This window comes from Artemia sp. Qi Xiang Cuo, chromosome 19, assembly GCF_049724085.1.
Source record: "Artemia sp. Qi Xiang Cuo chromosome 19, ASM4972408v1, whole genome shotgun sequence".
Taxonomy (NCBI): domain Eukaryota; kingdom Metazoa; phylum Arthropoda; class Branchiopoda; order Anostraca; family Artemiidae; genus Artemia; species Artemia sp. Qi Xiang Cuo.
This window is the reverse complement of record NC_142812.1, coordinates 60,713,613-60,736,710: the sequence shown is the minus strand read 5'-3', so window position 1 is coordinate 60,736,710 and position 23,098 is coordinate 60,713,613. Positions and strand designations below refer to the sequence as shown.

The window sequence follows — 23,098 nt, the reverse complement described above, 5'->3', positions numbered from 1 at the left end:
TTTAATAATTTATTATTAACTAAACATTTATGCTATAGAGATAAATAAATTACAACAGTGTTTCTTATATAGCCAAGCTTTGATAATCAAGCTCTGATTGGCTGGCTTAAATAATCCCATCCGAACTACTTGAATATTCGGCGTTAGCTAAACCTCGGTGGTAGGTGGAGTTCATTGTGAATGGGACTTCAGCACACACAGGACATTCAATGGGTTAGAATCTATTAACTAAGAAGATAGTTATCAAATTTAGTCGTAGCAATAAAGCTAACCTTCAGCATTTGGAAGAATAACTTTTTCTGTCGTATCTATATGCTTCAATCGCTCTTGACTAAATCCTTCAACACCGTGAATAAATTCCATATGCTGCTTTTCTTGTTTCAGATCTAGACCATACGAAGACAAATAAATAAATAGGTATTCATCTTGTACTACGTATTCATGTGTGTACTCGGGGGAACCTCAAGCCCATCTCCTTAAATTTTTTATGTTTTTATTACCCAACAATTGAAAAAAAAATCATCTCTTCTAGCTTCTTCGACAAACTAAGCCCTCCTCCCCCCATATCTTAGATTTTTTTTTTTCATCCTTATAACATAGTTCGCGAGGAAAGAGCTTCGAGCCCTGATGCCGCTGGTTATTTGGTTTTGGAACAAGGGTCAGTGGCATGACTCTGTAAGCTCAACCAGAGTCAATCGAGCTCTGAATGGATACCTGCAGAAACCTGGGGAAGGTAAACAGAGATGGTGTACCAAACCACAGGATGCACAATTTAGTATAACTAAACAGAAACAGAGAGTTTACTTAGGTAGTGTTTCATCTAAAAAACTTATGGCTAAAAATCTGACACGACAACACAAGGCATATACAACAACGGGCAAAAGGTCGGGTTTACTTGCTTCCCTTTCCAACATACGCTTAAAGAATGATAAGATAGACTTAAGAAAATAAGTTATAAAAATAAAGCATTGGAATCAAAGCACACTTTTTAGCTCACACTGTAACGCAAACTTTCTCTTTAGTATCGCCAACAGGAATTGCATCAAACTTTCTAAGTCATATTCCGAAACCAAATAAACTGTTTCTGATTTTGCCTCTAAATTTTAAAATAGAAATCTGATTTCTTTGTGAGGTAAATTTTGAGGATTAACAACCTACCAATTGATCTTTACCCCACGTTATAAATTTTTTGAACATTTTGGCATAAAAAAATGACAAAAAAGTTTAAAACGTATTCAAGGTGACAAAAAGAAATCGTTAAAAAAACAGATTATTAATTTTTTGTGCATTTTTAATCTATGCTAATATAAATAGTTTCAACCTCAGTCTTACCCGATGCCTAGTATAAAATAGCGCAATAATAACAGCAAAAGTGCGCAATATTAATAAAGTGTACAAATACTGAATCAGTTTCAAAAGAAAAAATGTTAGATTACATAAAACAAAGTCCAGAAGATTTAAGAAAAATAATCGAGAAAAATAGTTCGAACATTTAAACTTAAGCCCGTACAGGCAAACGAACCCTTCCACCTAGAACTCTGAAACACAGAGAAACAGAGGGAAGACTTACAAAAAATCTTGCGACTTAACGAATTTTTATTCTTTTTACTAGATGAATTTTAACAAAACGAATCAAATGGGACTTCATTTTTCACTGTTTTTACTGGCTTACTTTATGAAGTTTCAAACAAGAGAACCGAAAGGTTTTAAAAAGGCAGGGTCATGTATTCCTCCAGAAATTAGTTTTAATTAAGAATAATGCGATTAGCTTACGAAAATAAGTCGCACACAAATTAATCAAATTAAACCACGTTTTTTACAATGGAATTATAGGACTTTTTACAGTATGTAAAAAGCGTTTTTTTAGGCACCGCAAAACACTATTATTCAACAACAAATTGTCTTTATAGTTTTTTTTTCTCATAATATTGATTGAAGCAAAAAAAAAAAAACATTCTCGGAGAAAGATTTAAAACTTTGTTTTCGCTCCTTGTATGCGTTCTTTTGGTTTGAGATCAACAGAGGTTAAACATTATTATTTTAAATACGTTTTTTTTTTCATGTACATCTCGCAATGAGACTGTAATCAATATCTCAGTAACACTTTTTCCGCTATTTGAGAGTTTTTCGATGTTAAAAATAACTTTTCTGCACTTATGGGTTAGTGTGTATGCGTCAATCAATGAGAAATGGTTACAAATTGCATTATTCGTAATTGCGAAAGCAGAAAAAAAACTTGGTGAGCCGGCCAAGTGGTCTGCAAGTGTCCCATCTCACAGGTATGACTTAATTTATACACAAATTATGACTTAATCTAATTATTTATATACAGTGGACTCAACTGATTGGCCTATGTAGGATTTTATAAAAAAAAAGGGGGGGGGGTTGATGAAATTTGTGAAAATATGGATTTTTTCTTCTTGTAATAACTGGTGGAATAGGTGTGATGGTTTCAGGGGCGGAACCAGGATTTTTTAGGGGGGGGGGGCAAAATAGGTTGATCCAATAAACTTACGTTAGGAGCAAGTTTAATTAATGCAAACTTGCGTTAATTAGGCAAATTACGCCCCCCCCCCATCTGGATCCGCCACTGGATGGTTTATCTTTTTTTTCACGTTGTGATATTTGTTTTCTACGATGTTTATTTTCTAGATAAGACTAGTTTCGTTTTCAATCAATGTTTTCGTAAGAAATGGGCAGACCTTTCCTGAATTTTAAACAATGAACACCTCTGTTTAAAAATCTTTGCACTTTGTGAACTTAGATAGCGATAAGGGTTCCTGATTGAGACCAATTTTAGGACTGGGGTTCTAATTATTGATTGCTGTGGTAAAAGTTGCCACAATAGCCCTATCCAAGAAAATACCAACCGTCTGTTAAGAAGTGTTTTTCGTAAAATTCTTAAGGAGTTTTCAGAAAATTGAAGGACATCACATATTTTAGTTGCAGATCCAAAATTTTACGGGGCTTTACGCTAGAAAAGCTCCTATTATAGAATATTCTTCCAGTTTGTTAACCAGAAAATAAATAAAATGCATTTCTTACTGCTGAGTCTGTATAATCTTAGACCTTTTACGGCACAATTTCCAAAATATTTCTAAAATTATTTATATGCAGTGTTACAGCCATACCAATTATTCTCCTTTCCTTTTTTAATCTTTAATAATAATTTCTGGTCGTTTTGAGTTTGAGTTATTGTAGGCTTCTATTTCTACTGATCTTAAGTTTAATATGACCTTTACTTTTCTTTAAAAAAACTTTCTTTTTCGTAAAGTTTTCGTAGTATATATTTATATATATATATATATATATATATATATATATATATATATATATATATATATATATATATATATATATCGGCGCGTACAAACAGCTCCTCTCATTTGATCTGCCATCAGCGGTCCAATTACCCTGGAACACGTATTTTGCAGAAACTTTCTTAAAATGCCTTTAAAACCAACTCGAGACTTCGAAACCTATTTTTAATTCCTAAAAACATCTAATAATAACATTGCACTACTAATTACCAATTTTCATGTAGGCTATGTATTGGAATAAATTAATTTAAAATTAGTTTCTTCAAAATTAGTGTTCCAACGTTGAAGCCAAGTTTCGCGTTCAAGAGAGATCTGACTTGTCTACCCTTGAAAAGATCTAATTTCACTTATGTTTATACCGGTTTATACATTCTCTGGAGCAATGGCACATTGGTCCAGGTTCTTATAATGGCTGAGATAGAAAAAAATCCTACTGCTATTATATATGCTGTGCTACTGACGCAGCACTGCCTCTACCTAACCATCTGACTAGATAATTTACAAAACATCACAAAGCTTGAACTGAAATTGTTTGTCATTTAAGCCACTTAGAGTTGTGACTTTTTTTCTTCCTTTGTCTTACTATTTAATTTGTTTTCGCCCTTTGTATGCCTTTAGTGCTCTCAGTGTTAAATACGTTATTTGTCTTCTCCTTTATCTAACGTTACATGTTGATTTTATTTACTAGGTTTTTTTTTCTCTTTTATATCAAACATTTTTCTTCTGCATGATAATTTTATTTACTAGCTTTTTTCTTCGTTTTATCTAACATTTTACGACTGCATGTTAATTTACTAGCTTTCTTTTCTTCTTTACTGCACTATGTGAAGCGTTATATTGTTGCAGAATCAGACGGCACCAATTCTGAACCTCATACAACTTAGAATTACTATTATTAAAGTAATGTCAGGTCAGTTCCATTATTCCACACGCACATACACGTATATATATATAAATATATATATATATATATATATATATATATATATATATATATATATATATATATATATATATGTTAGTAATAATCATCATAGAGAGCTCAATGGGTTCCCCTGATGGTTGTCAAAAGATGTTATAAATATTATTTACAAAAAGGAGTTAGTAATTTAAGTTAGTCGTAGTATTAAGGCTAACCTTCTGCATTTGGAAGAATAACTTTTTCAGCCGTATCTATATGCTTCAGTCTCTCTGGACTAAATCCTTCAACACCGTGAATAAATTCCATATGCTTCTTTTCTAGTTTCACATCTAGACCATACAAGAAAAAAAACATTACTTTTCTCATTATATCACGCATTATACTAAACAGGATGGGAAACTTGTAAGAGATGAATTTCTGGCTACTTCACACGGAAGATAGGGATTAAAAACTAATAACGCAACTTAAAGTGCAGCACCTGGCGACTTCATCAAAAAGTAAAAAATGCAAAGAAAATTGGATATTTAATCAGATTTATCTGCAATGCAACAATCTTAAAGCTGAAGTTTCTGAATAAGTGATAATTAATCAGGTTTTTCTGTGTTCAAGACTGATTCGAAGTCGAAATCTAGCATGCAATATATAGGCCTATGTTAGCTTGGGAAAATTTTCTTCATTCTTTTAAAACGCCCACGTTTCAGTGCCATACTTGACCCCTGCCATATCTTATTCATAGCCCCAGAGAATAAGAAACTTATAAGAATCGAATTTTTCACAACTTTTTTCACAGCTTATAAGAGTCGGATTTTTCACAGTCGGTTCGAAGACTTCACAAGGAAGATAGGGATTAAAAACTACCGGCGCCGCTTACAGAGGGGCGTCTGACAACTTTAGTAAAAAGTAAAAATTCCCGAGAAAATTGAATATTTGATAAGATTAATCTGCATGCAATAAAAATAGAGCTAAAATTTCACGGTAAGTGATAGTTAATCTGCATTTTTGTTTTCAAGGACAAATCTTGGTAGGTCCAGAAGACCTACCTTAGTATGTTGCATTTCGATGTAATTTAAGTTTAAATTTTTTTTTTCATTTTCTCCTTTTTTTCCGTTGAGAAAGGTCCCCGGATGTGGGGCCGAAATATTCAGTGTGTTTGTTTAATTAAGTGTTTATTTTGCGGTATTTTTTCACTGCTTTGTCAAAATTGAAACCCGTTTTTCTTGTTTAATCTTTCGTCCAGAATTTAAGCTAGTAGGCCTACTGGTAACATAATTCTGCTTTCTTAACCCTCCCCTGCACTTTAAAATTTCAAAAGGACAAGTATGCAACAGTTTAGGACTTAAAAAATAGCCAAACACTAGATGGCGTTAGCGATATTTCTTTTTGACACTAGTACCAATTTTCACTAATAAATTTCCGATACTATTTTGCTATACCAAATAGCAAACAGGGTTACCACTCTACTCTATTTTCCCCGCTCTTTACCTATCTTAAGTTTTGTGTTTCTTGTGAAACAAAAGATATTGCAACAACCCTACAGCTACGACTTGCTTCAAAAGGATAACATACTTATATCACTGGATTCATTAGCTTCAGATCAGTCCACTGAATGACCCAGGATTACAACCTTACTTGAACTTTTTCTCAGACTTTGATTTCAACATACTTAAAAAAAAGTAATATTTTCACATTTTTTTAAACCTTTTCAACACAATGTTCAATACAAAAAATGGTACTTGTTTAGTATTCGGGCAACATGTGATAAGTGAAGTTTGATTAATGCTAATGAAATAAAACAAAGTATGATAAAAATATAATAGTTCAGAAACAAATTTGGGCTATATATTTGCACATTAAGGGGGTAGGGGTAAAGTATAGCATATATTAAAGACGTAACCTAACCTAGGTACCTTTTTTTGCCCCTTCAACCCCAAAAAAACTAAAGTTTAAATCTTTGTCACGGAGTGAGCAATACCTAACAAGGCAGCGAAAACCTGTTTTTCATATAGCATCTTTGAGATTCTACAGGCGGTTTTTTCGTGTTGCCCGGATACTAAACAAGTACCAAAAAACAAATTTCAGAAATAAATTCGTTATATTGATAACGCGGAATCTCAGCTTTCAAATGAACAAACTTCAAACATAGCAGGAAGCGAAGAAAAAGGAGGCGCACTTACACAAGCGAAACATAACACAGAACTTGTATAGTTTTGTTATATTGTCAATACGTCTAGATGGGACAAATCGGGTAAGAGGTAAAAATCATTATTTTAAAATCACTATCACAAGCTCAGGTATGACAAACTCGTATTTGGGAGTTAATAAACAAAAGTAGGCAATAACATAAAAAAAAGCTTAACTGCCAGAACATGTGTCGCCTGCCACTAGACGCGCTCGGGATCGTTCACGGCACTTGAAAACAATAAGGCTCACTTTGTTTACTTTGACTGCTGGTGATTTTGACTTTTTAAGGAGGCTACAATTTATTCATATTCTCAAGGCCGTATCCAGGGGGGGTTACCCGGTTTGACCCCCCCCCGAAATGTTTGTTTGACTCGTAAAAAACGTAACAAAAATGGACATAAACAAATTTTGTATGCGTTTTTGAGGTTTTTTACTACTACCCCCCTAAAAAAAATTAGTAAAACCCCAACCGAACAAAAATCCTGGATGCGCTTCTGCATATTCTGGCTTTTATTCTCATTCACTGAGGACAACAAGTGTTTGTATAGCCTAGTCTTAATTGGTTAACATGTCATTGCTTTGAAAAAGTCTTCATTTATTGGCATTATTTTGTTCTTAAGGACGGATTTCAAAGGGAATGGGAACTAGAACAGAGGCAGTAATGAGTGAAGCTTTAAATGGATTGGGAGGAGGAGCGTGAACAGCTGTTTTGGCGGCTTGTGTTGCATATGCTGTAAATAATGTTAGTAATAGTCTCTTTTTTTTTCTTGTAGAATTAATGAACATAAACATGCACCAGGATGTTTTCTAAATGAAACTACAAAAAATACACACCATCAATGGTCTGCAAGTCTTCCGTGTTGCTGAATCACAACTTCAGGAAAGCCCTCAAGCCACAGAAATTAAAGTGTGCCTTTCACACCATAGATACAGGATACTAAACTACCAAAATACAGGGATTGGGAGAAATGAACGAAATTAGTAACTATAGATTGGAAACATCAGTTTTTATGGAAGTATCCCAAACCAGCCAAAAAGTTGACATTTTTGCATCCAACGGCGTAGGAATTTAATTTTCGGGCACATTGACCTACTTCACAATTTAACACTGTTTCTAGATTTGTCAGTCTAAAAAAGAAAATTCCGAAAAAACCGCTATTGAACCCCCCCCCCCCCTCCCGAAAAAATATTACAAAGGGAGCCCCAGTAAATTCGGTTATCTTCTCAAATACAGAACACACGAAAGAAAGATCGCAATGAAATCTCAAAGCCGGTGTTGATAAACAGGTTTCTGCTGCATAGTGAGATATTGCTCAGTCCGTAACAAAGATTTAAGCTTCAGTTTTTTGGGGTTTAGAGGGGACTAAAAAGTAGCTAGGTTAGATTGCGTTACATATTTAATATATGGTATGCTTTGCCCCCCCCCCTAATGTGCAAATATATAGCCCAAATTTGTTCATAAACTATTATATTTTAATCCTATTTTTTTTTATTTAATTAGCATTAATCAAATTTCACTTCTCCCATGTGTCCTGTATTTGAGAAGAGTACCGTAAATTTAGATTTTATAAAAAGAAAACTAAAAAATAAAATAAAATAACGACAGCCTATATCTCCAGCGTAAGAGCTATATGAAACAGCTAATAATGTAAAAATGTATTAGTAAGTGCAACGTTATCTCGAGTGCTAGTGCTATTACCATTAATACTAGATATTAGTGGTTGTTACTTTACAAATTGTTAATAACAGAGATTAAGTGAAGTGACAAGGCTAACCTTCTGCATTTGGAAGAACGACTTTTTCTGCTGTGGCTACCTGCTTTAATTTGTCATGGCTAAATCCTTCGACACCCTGAATCATATCCATGTGCTGCTTTTCCTGCTTTACATCTAAACCAAACAAAGAAAAATTTATGATCTATATGGGCTTTTATTTAATTTCGTTTCTTTAGGTCAAATTTTGAAGATTAAATATCTGTTTAGATCTTATGATGTGGCTAATGGTTGTTTTGAAGGAGAGCTAGGCGTGGTCTCGTAAAGTAACAAAGCGACTTATTTGCGTTAGTAGTGGACAGTTATGAGTCTTGACCGGTCCGTGAATAGGAAAAATGTACGTAAACGATGTAATTATTTGTAACGATGTTTTTAATAAAAAAAAAGTATGTAAAAGTAACCAAATAATTATATAAAACTCTATGTGAACCGAAAGGCGAGAATCGATTAAAAGATATATCAATGACAAAAAAAAATTTCTATGCAAGTTTCCGATATGTACCATTTAGTAAGCATTTAAATATTGTGCATATTTACAGCTACATTTTTTGTTTGCTGTAACCAACCTCAATGGGGTTCGTTCAACGATATACCGCCGCTGTCCGCCTATAAAAGTCCTATCTGACATTTTCACATGTCTAAAACGATTAAGCCGTTTGCTAAGCTGTTCTCCAAGGGAGGATCAACAAGATAATTTGGATCAGGAGGATCAAGTATAATTGAACATTGCCCTGCTGACCCTCCATTTCAGACCAGCTTAGCAAATGCTTTTTGGAAAATGTGCCAGAAATGTTGGAATGTCAGGTATGACCTTCAGGGCTTTGACAGCACTTTCAATTTACTACACGATGCAGTAAATTGGAACCATGTTGTATAACACATATTTAGAACTTGTATTAGGGACAGAACATAATCAATCGTCAAGAGGGACAAGAGTTCTTGTTTCCTGTCTGGGCCAACTAACCATAGGTAGGCTATCGGCTACTGTCCACTGACAACAATGTTTGACTAAGCCCTTTTAATAGTGGCAATTGTCCGGCACGGTTGCGACTAAGAATCTAACAATATCCCAAAATTGAATTGTGAAAAATTGGCCCCCGGCTGACTGGCCGTATTTCAAACAGTAGGCTCTGCGAAAAATTTGGTTCTATCCCGCTTTCTAGGGCTATAATTAGAGAAAGGTTGAGGTAGCTAGGACATGTTCTGTGGATGAGGGATAAAAGATTGCCAAAAATCTTCCTTTCCGGCCAACCATCTAGGGCCAAACAGAAAACCAAGTGGTCCCCACATGGGGCAGGAGGAGGTTGCAAGGAACGATTTAAGGGAAATCAGAACTTCTCGGGAGAGTGTAAACAGGGAGGCTTTAAGTAGATTGGGATGGAGAATGAGCGTACGTAGTTGTGTTGGCCTCACGAGTCTTGGTACTGCAGTGAGTTGTAAGTAGCAGTATTAGTAGTAGCAGGGGTGGATCCAGGATTTTTAGGGGTAGGGGAAAAATAGGTTAATCCGATAAACTCTCGTTAGGAGCAAGTTTAATCAACGCAAACTTGCGTTAATCAAGTAAATTACACTATTTTATACTACGATAGGGGAGGCGCGCGTCCCCCCGCCCCCCTTGGATCCGCCACTGAGTAGTAGTGATTTGCTTTTTTAGGCTATCGTTTGATATATTTACTTTCCACAAGATATCAAATTCAGGACTAAATTTCCATATCTTGGGGAAAATGCCAAGGAGTGGCAGCCAGGCTTTCTAGTATCTTTTTTGTACTCAAGATACTTCAAAGATTTGGATTTTTACCAAGTTTGAGGTTTGATTTACCTAGTTCAAGCGTTTATTTATCAAGCACGACCAAATTTTGCTAGGACTTTCAAAGCCTCGCCGAAATCCGTATGGCCTGATGAGCCCCACTTGACAGCACATGGCACCAATACCAGCCAATATCTAATCTAAAAGCTATGCAGCGATGTAATAGAAGCTGTACAGCGGGTAGCAACAGTTTCCCCAACGAGATCAGTCAGTTGGTTTTTGGATGCTATCTATACTATGGAAGCGGGTAGCAACAGTTTCCCCAAGGAGATCAGTCAGTTGGTTTTTGGATGCTATCTATATAATAAGGATGTTATCGTTATTAAGATTGCATACAATCAATAGATTATGGTTTGTAACCTAGTAAAGAGTTAACCCCAGATCATAGTAATCGAAAACGTTCCCATAAAGAAACTTTCAAACGTATAAGAATTATGATTTGACACTGATTGAGGGATAGTAACTATTATCAATGTTAAACTTTAAGGCAAATAGTTATGACGAAAACAAATTTATGGGGTTTCAACAGCGAACTAGAAAACTCGAAAACAAACGGCGGAGGATCGAAATATAGAGAACTTCATTAGAACCACCAAAGTCAAAACTTAAATTTTGAGGTTTGGGCCCCCGCTCTTGAAAAATGCTTTCTTGCATGGGTAGCAATCAAGGCCGTATCTAGGGGAGGGGGGGGTATCAGGTTTGAGACCCCCAAAGTTTTCATCTAACTCGTGATAAATTAACAAAAGTACGTATAAACAAATTTTTTATGTGTTTTGTATCTTTTTGTCCCCTCCCACGAAAAGATAAAACCCCTAAAAAGCAAATCCTGGATACGCCCTTGGTAGCAGTAATGTATCTTCTTGTTTGTTTGTTGTTTTTTTTCATTAAAATATGATGATTTTTAAAGAGAGGTTGGTAAATATACCCTGCTCTGTCTTACGGCTTCTTTTTTTTTAGGAAGAGAGTGAACTTCAAATTTTAAGGAAATAGACAAACTATTTTTCTTTGGCCCGAACAGAACAGTGTACGATACCATTATTTTTAAGTATATCGTCTAAAATATTTTTTGGCTAGTTATGTTTTATTAGTTAGAGCGGGGTGCTACCATTTCATCTAACCGTTACAAGCTCTAAACGTAATTTCGTCGACAAGGAAAATCCGTCAGAACATCAACACGTCAGGACTTCGACATTCACAATCGCAACCCGTCAGAACGTCGACAGTCATAACATCGACAAAAAAATTAACAAGTTTATATAAAAGCAATAAGTATATAATAGCTTAGAAACAAATTTCGGCTATATATTAGCACGTCAGTGGGGGCGGGGAAGAAAAGATATATTAAATTCGTAACCTAACCTAACCTAGTTATCTTTCCCCCCTAAACCCCAAAAACTAAAGTTTTAAAATTTTAAAGGTTATGACAGATTTTGTCGATGTCCTGACGTGTCCATGTTATGACTGTCTATGTCCTGATGTGTCGATTTTATGACTGTCGATGTTATGACGGATTTATTGTCGATGTCCTGACTGGTCCTGACGTGTCGATGACCTGACACCTTCCCGTTAGAGCAAGAACACAGTTTCCAAAAAGGTCTTTTTTGTTTCTTTTATGAGATGGTACGGTTTAAAAACCGAATTTTCACCAGAAACATCGGATCCCAACAGTCCTCTTTTCGAAAGCTTATGATGCAGCGTGTTCATTCTTATAAAATACATATTGTACGGAGTACGAATTGTCTGGTCAGATAAGATTTCATCCTGTCAGAGAATCATGTTTCGATTGTATATACTGATTACAGGATCACTTTAGTTGCGGCTACTCAAAAGAGATTATGTTACAAGAAATAAATTTTACATGAGTACAGAAAAAAATTTATTTTATTTTCCTTCATTATGAACAAGATGATATTGTTTAAAAACTGAGATCCATCAGAATAAGGCAAACGAATCGTCCCAACAGCCATCTTTTCTAAAACTTAAGATATACCAGATCATGATTACTTAGAAATGCATACCGTAGGTCGTACGAATTGTTTGGTCGGATAAGATTTCATCTTGTCACAGAATCATATTTCCTTTATACACAATGACTAGAGTCCATTCATGCGGTAATTCGAAAGGTGTTATGTTACAATAAATATATTTTACATGAGAGTAAAAAATCCCCCCCCCCAGTGCAGTTTTTATTCTTTCTCTTTTATTACACTTGTTTGGTAGACATCGGAAATACGACACAAATAATTTTGGTATCAAAAGCTCAATTAGGCCAAGTTATGGCTTTTTGAGGCGAAGTCACTGGTGCTTTTTTTTTACTTTTTCCGGCAGCTTTGTTCCCTATTTGTGCTTTTTAAGGTTCAAAAGGCTAATTAGACGAATTTGAAGTAGCCTTTTTCATGAAAAGTCAAATCCTGTGAAAGTAAATCTGTTTTCACCTCGCCAATTTCGACTGAAAAAGCCATAATGACAAAAGGCTTGGTCTAACCATTTCTACGGGTCAAAAAAAGGACTACTGTATAACGGATTTTGCAAAAAAAAAAAATTGTATATAATAATAGAAAAAAAGCAAACAATAGATTTAAAAACCGAAAGACGTTAATAAGGATAAGAACATACGCTATAAATATTAGTTTGACAAGAAAAGTCTATCGAAATATCACAACCAATTTACTATAGCAATCATAGAAAAAACCCTTGGTTCAAGAAGAGTTGTTTGGAGAGTAGATTTTCAAACATGGTTCAAGAAGTTGAACCATTGGTTGAACTTCTTGTCTTCTTGAACCCTTGGTTCAAGAAGAGTTGTTTAGAGAGTAGATTTTCAAACATGCGGTCAAGCAACTCTTCTCAATGATCAACAATAATTTCATTGAGCAGAGAAAACGACATACAAGAGGGACTTTTAAGACATACACAAAATGTTAGTTAATTCATATTTAATTGTCCATAAACCTGGAGGTAACCTTTCAATCAAATTAGTCAGAGCCCTTATATGCAGATAATAAAGAGCAAAGCCACGCCCAAAATCTAGTTTACCTATAACTTGTTTTTAAGACTCGTACGAAACTGGAGTGGACGAACACCGGTATTAAAAGAATTTATCTGTGCTGCATCCTAGGGAAATTAGGCATTATTTAATCCATATAATAAGTTCGCTACCTTAATCGGTCGCATCTTGTTTTGTCTAGGCTTACCAGACGAAAAAACAGTAATTTCTTAGATCACACTCTCCATTTAGAAAATTCATAATAACGGTTAAAAAATCACTTTTCCAGGCTTACAAGGGGAGTGAATAGCAGTCACGTCATGCCTATTCTTAAATGTTCCAACCTGCGTTTATCAAATATATACTCCGGATTTGCATACAAGAGAATTCACAAATTATTTTGTTTCAACAACCTCTTTTTAGGACAACTGTAAATTCGGCAGTATTTCCGGCGTAAAAAAACGTTCTAGAAAGGTCACAACTATGGAAAAATTTGTTCACAGCAAGACCGTATTCAGGGAAGGGGCTAGAGGGTTTGAATCCCCTCCCACCCAACATGTTTTTCCGACTCGTAAAAACGTTAAAAATACATTTTTTATGTGCTTCTTATAGTTTTTTTTATAGCCCCCCGCACACACAAAAACCCTGGATACAGCTCCTGTTTAAAGCCTTAATTTTGGAACAACAATATTCGGATGAATTCGCGACGTGAATGTGGCGGGTTCGAATCTTGCAGCAGTCTGATTTTTTTTTTTTTGATGAGTGACGTCATAAATACTTGGAATAGTTATGATAAATTTTACTGAACATGAGTGTCTGTGCTAAATACTTGAAAAAGCACGCTACAATCTAATTTGATTTCCAACAGCATAGAATAATTTGTCAGTAGGTGTCAGTATTTGCCTATAAAAATGAAAAAGGTTTGCCAAATAAAATGAAACCAAGTTCTTGAAAACAGTCTTTCTTTTCACCTGGCGAAGCTCGGTCCCTTGGTACTTTATTATTTATATATTTTTTCGAAGTCTTAATTAAGTTTTATCCATTATTATACGTTTAATTTTATTTTAATTATTATAAGAAGATATCCAATGCTTGATTCTCACAGAATCTAAAGGAAAGTCGCTTCTGAAATTTCGCTTCCAATTTTCACATTGTGCCATGTCTTCATAAGGCATAAAAATTCAATATTTTGCAAGCCCCTCATATTAATTTTAAATATCGATAGATTTGTAGAATCCGCCGGTTCTGCACTAAAAATTCACGAAGATTACGATATTTTCACGCCTCGATGCGACAATCGGGATTATGAGTTTCACATTTCGCGAGAACCAAGCATGGCTGAAGATGAGCTTGGGAGGTCGACCGCAATGAAAGATCAATGCACTGCATGCTGGCCGTGAGGTTGAGGTCAAATGGGCCTCTCGAAACTATCATGCTAGTTATGAAATGAGTAGAATAGACAACATTTATATTGTTAGGTAAATTTTTGTTATGATGGTTATTTGTTTAAACAATTATTCATATGACAGAAATACTCAAGCTAGGATCTGACAGGAATCAAATTTCACTTTGGCGGCGGAATTTTACGTTGCGCAATGAAAAACATAAGCAAATTTTCATGGACTTCTGCAGCATGGAAAAATTCGCTTTTCCGACCGGCAAAATTGGGTCAAAAATAAGTAAATCCTGATCTTTATCGACTTTTAAGAAGTACTAGTGATACTCTTAGAGGAGTTGTCAAGAAAAGTTATAGAACTTCATCTCAATCAGATATACCAGCCGGTATACACAGAAGTTATTAGCGATACCATTAGGTATCGTTTCCAAAAATAAAACTTAATAAAATTTCACTTTCAATCGGATATGCCAGCCGGAAATTCCAAAGTGGTGTCGCTTGATAGTTTTTTCTTTTTAATAATTTATACCGTCTTCTGTCAGAACCAAGCTTTTTCATGCATGTTAGACAAGACTTCAATCATAGTTATTAAGTCAACTGTTTAATAAAAAGATATGTATAACCGAGTGGCGGATCAAACCTTCTGCATTTGGAAGGACAACTTTTTCTGTGGTGTCTATATGCTTGAGTCTGTCATGATCAAATCCTTCAACACCCTGAATAAATTCCATGTGCTGCTTCTCTTGCTTTACATCTAAACCAAATAATAACAGAAATATTTATAAGTACCACATTGCTTATTTGTGATTTATTTAGTGAATAAATTAGTGAAGTTTCTTGGGGGAAAAATGCCAGGCCTGAACATGCCAAACCTACATTCACATAGGTTAAAACTGGCAAGTTGCACTTTGAAAACCTTTGAGGCTAGACCCAAGATTTTCCACTTTCTTTAATCGGCAATTGTACCCAAGGGAGACAATTAAAAGAGGCTTTGGGAGCAATTTCCCTAGATTTAGAAAAATATCTTTTTCGAAGAATCTAGATTTTGAAGAATACCGTTTTTATGTCTTGATCGTACCTTCATCTCCAGTCACCCTAGAAAATGCCCTAGGTTTAGAAAAATACCTTCTTCTTTGTATTTTCATTAAGGAAGTCAAAGAAAAACAAATATACACCCTCCAGATTTTGAAGAATACCATTTTTTATGTCTTCATAATACAATTTAAAAAATATTTGCCCCCTCTCCCTATATTTTGTGAATTGACGTCCTTGATTGTACTTTCATCTCCAGCTTCCCTAGGAATTCCCTTTTCACGTTTGGTAAATCCCTTTTTACGTTTGGAAAATCCCTTCTTTCACAGCTGATTTTCTAAGTAACTTGGGAGATTCTTTTAAATAAGCATGATTTTCATCCCTATTTCTTTCTTTCTGGCATTAAGGGCATCGTTTTTCTTTGGTGGGTGGGTGGGGTTCTCAGGGTACTATGACAGAAAATCGTTGCCATCCTTTATTCGTAAGGTTCTTGGTTCTAAAGGGAAAATGTGGCCTGTTTAGCTACCATGTTGTATCATTACAGGGTATGTAATTTACCACCCACTCGGACAGGTGTTACTTCTCGAGGGGGTTAATGAACTGATGTTGCGCTGTTTTTGTACTAAGGAAGGATTTTAAAGGATTTATAGGTACGCGAAACAACTTCAGTCCTTAGAAAATAATGTATAAAAAAATCAAATACTGGTAATTACTGACCTTATCCACAAAAATAATCATGCTTTCGTTACTTCAAAAGTCGAAGTTTCAGAATTTAAATAAAAAACAAAATTAAGTAGACCATTTGACAGACCTTGGTATAACATAGAAGAGCCCCAGTGAGATCATTATGAAACCTGAAATTCCCGGAAAAATCTTTTATCTTTTCGAAGAAAAAAAAATTACCCCCTGGCCGAGTAAATAAGATGGCACATCCTCCAAAAAATAATTACTAACGCAAGGTAGGTAGCAGAGGGTAACCGACAAGGGGGTGCTACCATTTCATCTAACCGTCACAAGCACTAAACGTCGACAGTCATAACAAAAAACATCATAACAAAAACCATCACAGTCATCGACAAAAAATTTATAAGTTTATATAATAGTAATAAGTAGATAATATTTTAAAAACAAATTTCTGCTATATATTAGCACACCAGGGGGGGCGGGGGTAAAGCATAGCATATATTAAATACGTAACCTAACCTAGGTACCTCCCCCCCCCCTAAACCCCAAAAAACATAAGTTTTAGAATTTTAGATTTTATGACGGATTTTGTCGATGTCCTGACGTGTCGATGTTATGACTGTCGACCATCTGACGGGTATCAATTGTGACTGTCGATGAACTGACGAGTCAATGTCCTGACGGTTAGTGGTTCTGACAATTTCTTTGTCGATGTTATGACTGATTTTCTCGATGTCCTGACTTAGGGGTCCTGACGTGTCGATGTCCTGACGCCTTCCCACCGACAAGCCTGTCAAATTCTAGATTACTTACAGTTACGACCGTAGCTATTTTATTTGAAATAACTACAGACCTAAAAAAGGTCTACGACTGTACCCATTTGATTAACTAATTAACGAAGTCAACAAAACCATTCGATACAAATGATGTCTCACAAATTCTTTTAATAATTTTTCGAAGGAGCGAAAGCTGGCGCAAAGCCCAGCCCTTAACAAGCTATTACTTTATTTGACCGAAGGACGAGCGAGCCCATGCCATTATTTTTATTTCTCCTCGCAAGCTTCACCCATAATTGCTCCTAGCTTCTTTGTTGAACTTAATGCATGTTGGTTTTGGATGAGAAAGCACTTAAAGTAAGAAAAGATGTTACTAACCTTCAGCAGTGGGAAGCACTAGCTTCTCTTGAGTTTCAACATCCTTCAGCTTGGATTGGCTGAAGTTTTCCAACTGGGTTTTCAAATTGTCATCAACCTTTGGAAGATCCTTTACTGATGGGGCAGCCATTAGGTCTACAAAAATAGCAGAACTATAGAAATTCAGTCACTAATACACAGTCGCGCCCACAAGGAAAGGGAGTATTCTAGACATTCTTCTTTAAGTTACAGAAGGAGGGAATCTAAGGCTTTAAAGGTATTCAAAAGATCAGTTTTTTCATTTTTTTTTTCAGGACAGAGTAACAATTGCAGGGAGGGGCAAATGACCCGCCCTAGATTCAGAAAAATACTTATTTTGGTACTTTCGTAAAAAAACGTACTCCCCCTTGATTTTGAAAAATACTTTTTTTGTATATTCATTAAAACAGAACTAAGAAAAAAAACCTACATTTCCAGGAATTTGATAATATTTGGTAATTTTTACCAACGAAAGACCATGGATGTGTGATCACTTTCCAAATATCAAAAAGAACCACACATCAAAAACAGTTCTAGGACAGAGGGGCTGGTTGTTTTTTTCAATCGCTTTCAATTTTAAAAAAGGACTAGAATTCTTAATTTTTAATCAAACAAGCATCCTCCAAAGTTTCCACGACAAAGAGGGGGAAGATGGGGATGAGGAAACTGCTAATAGTCTATTTTTACAACCGGCAAGGAAAGCATGTTTTGATTGTGTTTTGCATCCCTCTGAACATTTCCTTAAACTTTCACCTTAATACTCTAATCCTTTTTAGGAGATCCGGGATCAAACATGCCCTCTTTTCTTAATTAAAAAAAAACCTTATATGTTAACAATGAGCAACTTATATAACTTACATCCCTTGATCTGGAGGCTGCACGAGGGAGGGGGGAGGGTGTCAACCTCAGAGGCAAAGTTATTTAATCTTTGGATTAGTTTGGATAAATGGCTGTCTCAAAATTTTGGTCGGATGCATTATGGTGAAAAGGGCGTGGGAGCGGAGCGATTGCCCTCTGATCCTTTTTGAACCTTAAAAAGGGCACTGAAGCTTTCCATTTCCTTTTGAATGGGCTCCCTCCAAAGTTATATGACTACCATTCCCACAAAACCTTATATCTTAACAATAGGGAATTTGCATAGCTTAAACCCTTGTCCTGGGGGTTTGAAGGGGGAGGCGGGGTTGTCAGTAGAAAGGGGGGTGCTACTCGTGACAGGACCACGTGGTTTATGGTTTTCTCACTGAGAATGAAAAACAGGAATTTTCTCACATGGAAAAACAGGAATTGTCTCACTTTTATGTCTGTTTTCATGGATGGTTATGTGTGTTGTTCGATTTATTTGATGTTTTTCATGGTTGTCAACATCAAATTATGGAGGTTTTATGGTTTTTGTCAGTGAGAATTTGAAAAACAGGAACTTTCTCACATTTATGTCTGTTTTCATGGATGGTTATGTGTGTTGTTCGATTTATTTAATGTTTTTCATGTCTGTTTTATGAATGATTTATGTCTGTTCGTTGTCAGTGAGAATGGACATGCTCGACGCCAATGTTATGAGATTGTTTGGATAACCTAACCTGAGAACTTGATTTACATAATCGCTAGGGGAAATTATTTATTCACGAAGGGGGAATTAAGAAACATTATGGTTTCTTTGATCTTTAGGCTAGCCTAACCTGAGAAATTGATTTACATAATCGGCGGGGAAATTATTGATTCACGAAGGGGGAATTAAGAAACATTATGGCTTTTTTAATCTTAGGTCTGAGGGATAAACGTTCTTTAGGTCAGAGAGAAAAATTATTATTCTATTTTTAAATAGGGCTTCATTGATCTTTAGTGTCAGGAATTATAAATGACATCACTTGTTATCTTGGAATTATGCGGGAGACTAAAGAGATAGAAATTCTATTTTTAAATACGGCTTCACTGAGCTTTAAGTCGGAGAGATAAATTGATATTCTAACGAAACCTTAGTAGTTTAGCTAGGAGCATTTATGAGATGAAGAGATTAACGTAGGAAAGGGTTTCCTAGAAATTTGAAATGTGAAAGCACAGAGATGCCAAAAAACAAAAGGAACACACAGAAATTACTTTTAGGGGATTATTTGGGCGAAACGGTTTTAGACAGCTTATGGAATTATTTCGGCGAAACCGTTAGAGACGATGATTTAAAAGATGATTTTAGAAGAGGTTTTGAGTGTGGTCGTTATAATACACAAGTTCCATTGAACAGTGTTGTGAGGTCCCATACCACAACCCCAAAGGCCCCCGATCACCCTACCCCGATCCAAAGGGTTCCAATCCCCATACCCCACTCCAGAAGGAACCCCCCGGTCCCCAAAGGTTCCCAGGGCTCCCACCCGGCCCCCAGACCCTCAAAGGCCGACCCCGGGCCCCCCCAAAGGCACTTCGAGCTACCAAACGACCACCCGGGTCCCAAAGGCCTTCACCCGGTCCCCAAATGTCCCCCAGGCTCTCAACCGGCCCCCAGGACCCCCAAAGGCCCTCCACCGGTCCCCAAAGGTCCCCCAGGCTCCCAAAGGGCCCCCCACCCCCTCCCTCTCCTCCCCCTCCTCACCGTCCCCTCCCCCTCCCCCCAATCCCACTTCCCCCTCCCCTCCCTCCTCCCCTCCCCATTTTTTTAATATTTTTTGTGCATTGAGACACAGAAGGGCACCCTCCCCCAAGGGCCCCCCAAACACCCTCCCCGGGCCCCCCAAAGAGTCCCCACGACATTTTTTTTAATACTTTTTTATGGCTTTATTATATCTTTTCTGAACAAGATCCATTCATAATGTCATTCCTAATCCCATTTTCCAACCTCAAAGAGTCCCCTCCCCAATTCGTAAATACTTTCTTGAATTTTTTAACATGGTATTTTTTTTAACTTTTTACGTATCTTAAAATGACATGAAATATTCTTACGGCTCTACAAATCGTACTCTGTGCTTGTTCATGGACACGACGCGGCTTTTCCACTGGTACTCTATGGCAGGTTATCGACACTACCGAGTTTATTGCATGCATTAAATCAGTATTTTTTACGCAGTGGAAGGATCAACACACAATTCATATCTGTAAAAAGTGAAGATGAATTATTCGACGAAAGTATGTGCACATGAAAAAATCATTGTCGTGTTGAACGCTGACAAGGAGAAATACCTGAACTATGAAACGAGTGCAAGTGGAGATCTTATTGGCAATGTATGCAATACGTTGTCATGACAGTGAGGAGTTAAATTCCTTTGGTGTACCCAAGAATTTCCATCATGCAAGTGGTGGATATGCGAGAGTAACATTACCAGAGAAATTAGTAGTCAAAGAGAATGCCAACTTAAAAATAATAGTTGATGAAGAGGGACAACTTCTAGCTAATGGTTCTGGTAGCATGTTAGCCGTTGATAGATCTTATCGCAATTCTTCCGGTGTTAGCATTCGAATGAAAGCAAAAGGAAAAAGAAGACATGCATACAACTGCATCAACATCATAAATCATATCATGTCAATGTGCCAAAACTGCTATCTATGTAAAAATAATGTGACAATAGACAGTGAAATCGCAGGCAGAATAAAAAGGACATTAGCAGACAATATCATCAATGAATATAAAGATGAATTGACGGAAAGTGAAGCGCAAGTGTACTAATAATGTATAATAATGTATTTAACATATTTTTATATCAATATTCTACATGTCCTTATTTCATTAAAAATATCTTATGCATTATTTTGTTAAGTGTTCATTATTTTTAGGGTATGCTAGAACGTCAAACGTTCAGAATATCTATTAAAAAGGTCAGAGATGTAAGAAAAATAATTTTAGAGATAATGATACTACTAGCAGGCTCAATTTTTCATAGAAGATAGAAAAGTTCAAGTTCTCTTCTGAATTTTACCAAAGAACACAATTCAATTCTAATTTCACCAGAAAAATAAAAAGCTTACTCTTCACTTTTAAGTTCACCAAGACATAAAAAATTTAAAGTTCACTTCTAAATTTTTCCGTAGAAGATAGGAAAAGTTATACTATGATAGTGATTATTTTCTATGAAGATAAAAAGTTTCACTTTAATTCTAAATTTTCTTAAATTCAATTCCGACCTTTCTCAAAGAGTTAAATTTAAAGTTCTATTCCAAATATCTTCACGGAACAAGAAAAGTCCCAAGACATAAAAAATTTAAAGTCCACTTCTAAAATTTTCCGTAGAAGATAGGAAGTTATACTATGATTGTGATTATTTTCTATGAAGATAAAAAATTTCACTTTAATTCTAAATTTTCTTAAATTCAGTTCTGACCATTCTCAAAGAGATGAAAAAATTTAAAGTTCTGTTCCAAATATTTCCCCGGAAGAAGAAAAGTTCAACTTCGATTCCGAATTTTCTCAATGAAAATGAAATAAGTTATTGATCAATTCTATTTTCCCAAAATAATATAAAATTTTCCACTTCACTTCAGATTTTTCTCAAAGAGATGAAAAAATTTAAAATATTGTTCCAAATTTTTCCTAGAAGATAGAAAAGATCAAGTTCTAATCTGAATTTTACCAAAGAACAATTCAATTCTAATTTCTCCAGAGAAAATAAAAAGCTTCCACTTCAGTTTTAAGTTTACCAAGACATAAAAAATTTAAAGTTCAGTTCTAAATTTTTCCTTAGAAGATAGGAATAGTTATACTTTGATTGTGTTTATTTTCTATGAAGATAAAAAGTTTCACTTTAATTCTAAATTTTCTTAAATTCAGTTCTGACCTTTCTCAAAGAGATGAAAAAATTTAAAGTTCTGTTCAATATATTTCCTCGGAAGAAGAAAAGTTCAACTTCGATTCTGAATTTTCTCATTGAAAATGAAATAAGTTATTGATCAATTCTATTTTCCCAAAATAATATAAAAATTTTCCACTTCAGTTCAGATTTTTCTCAGAGATGAAAAACTTAAAACACTATTCCAAATTTTACATAGAAGATAGAAAAGTTCAAGTTCTCTTCTGAATTTTACCAACAAACACAATTCAATTCTAATTTCTACAGAGAAAATAAAAAGCTTCCACTTCAGTATTAAGTTCACCAAGACATAAAAAATTTAAAGTTATTTTCTAAATTTTTCTGTAGAAGATAGGAAAATTTATACTATGATAGTGATTATTTTCCATGAAGATAAAAAGTTTCACTTTAATTCTAAATTTTCTTAAATTCAGTTCCGACTTTTCACATAGAGATGAAAAAAATTTAAAGTTCTCTTCCAAATTTTTCATAGAATATTGGAAAAGTTATACTTTGATCGGGAATATTCAAGTTCTCTTCTGAATTTTACCAAAGAACACAATTCAATTCTAATTTCTCCAGAGAAAATAAAAAGCTGACACTTCAGTTTTAAGTTCGCCATGACATAAAAAATTTAAAGTTCAGTTCTAAATTTATACATAGAAGATAGGAAAAGTTATACTATGATTGTGATTATTTTCTATGAAGATTAAAAGTTTCACTTCAATTTTAAATTTTCACAAAGAAGTGAAGAAAAGTTCAACTTCAATTCTGAATTTTTTCAATGAAATTGAAATAAGCTATTGATCATTTCTATTTTCCCAAAATAATATAAAAATTTTCCACTTCAGTTCAGATTTTTCTCAAACAGATGAAAAAATTTAAAATACTGATCCAAATTTTTCATAGAAGATAGAAAAGTTCTTGTTCTCTTCTGAATTTTACCAAAGAACATAATTCATTTCTAATTTCTCCAGAGAAAATAAAAAGTTAAGTTTATTAAAAGTTTATTAAAAGTTAACTTTTAAGTTTACCAAAACATAAAAATTTAAAGTTCAATTCT

At 35.1% G+C, this 23,098-nt stretch overlaps 1 protein-coding gene across 21 annotated transcripts in view; it reads right to left on the bottom strand.

The window, feature by feature from the left end:
• The window catches only part of LOC148941077 (uncharacterized), a 105,626-nt gene that overhangs the window by 41,758 nt on the left and 40,770 nt on the right, over window positions 1–23,098 (bottom strand). For 5 of the 21 annotated variants that reach the window (XM_089105313.1, XM_089105314.1, XM_089105317.1 and 2 more), the window contains 5 exons: window positions 17,252–17,386; window positions 15,022–15,135; window positions 8,199–8,312; window positions 4,458–4,571; window positions 273–386 (listed from right to left, as the gene is read on the bottom strand). In XM_089105313.1, coding sequence (XP_088961439.1) covers window positions 273–386; window positions 4,458–4,571; window positions 8,199–8,312; window positions 15,022–15,135; window positions 17,252–17,386 — 591 coding nt within the window. The remainder of the gene's footprint in view (window positions 1–272; window positions 387–4,457; window positions 4,572–8,198; window positions 8,313–15,021; window positions 15,136–17,251; window positions 17,387–23,098) is intronic. The other 16 variants (XM_089105328.1, XM_089105330.1, XM_089105332.1 and 13 more) reach the window with 7 other exon arrangements.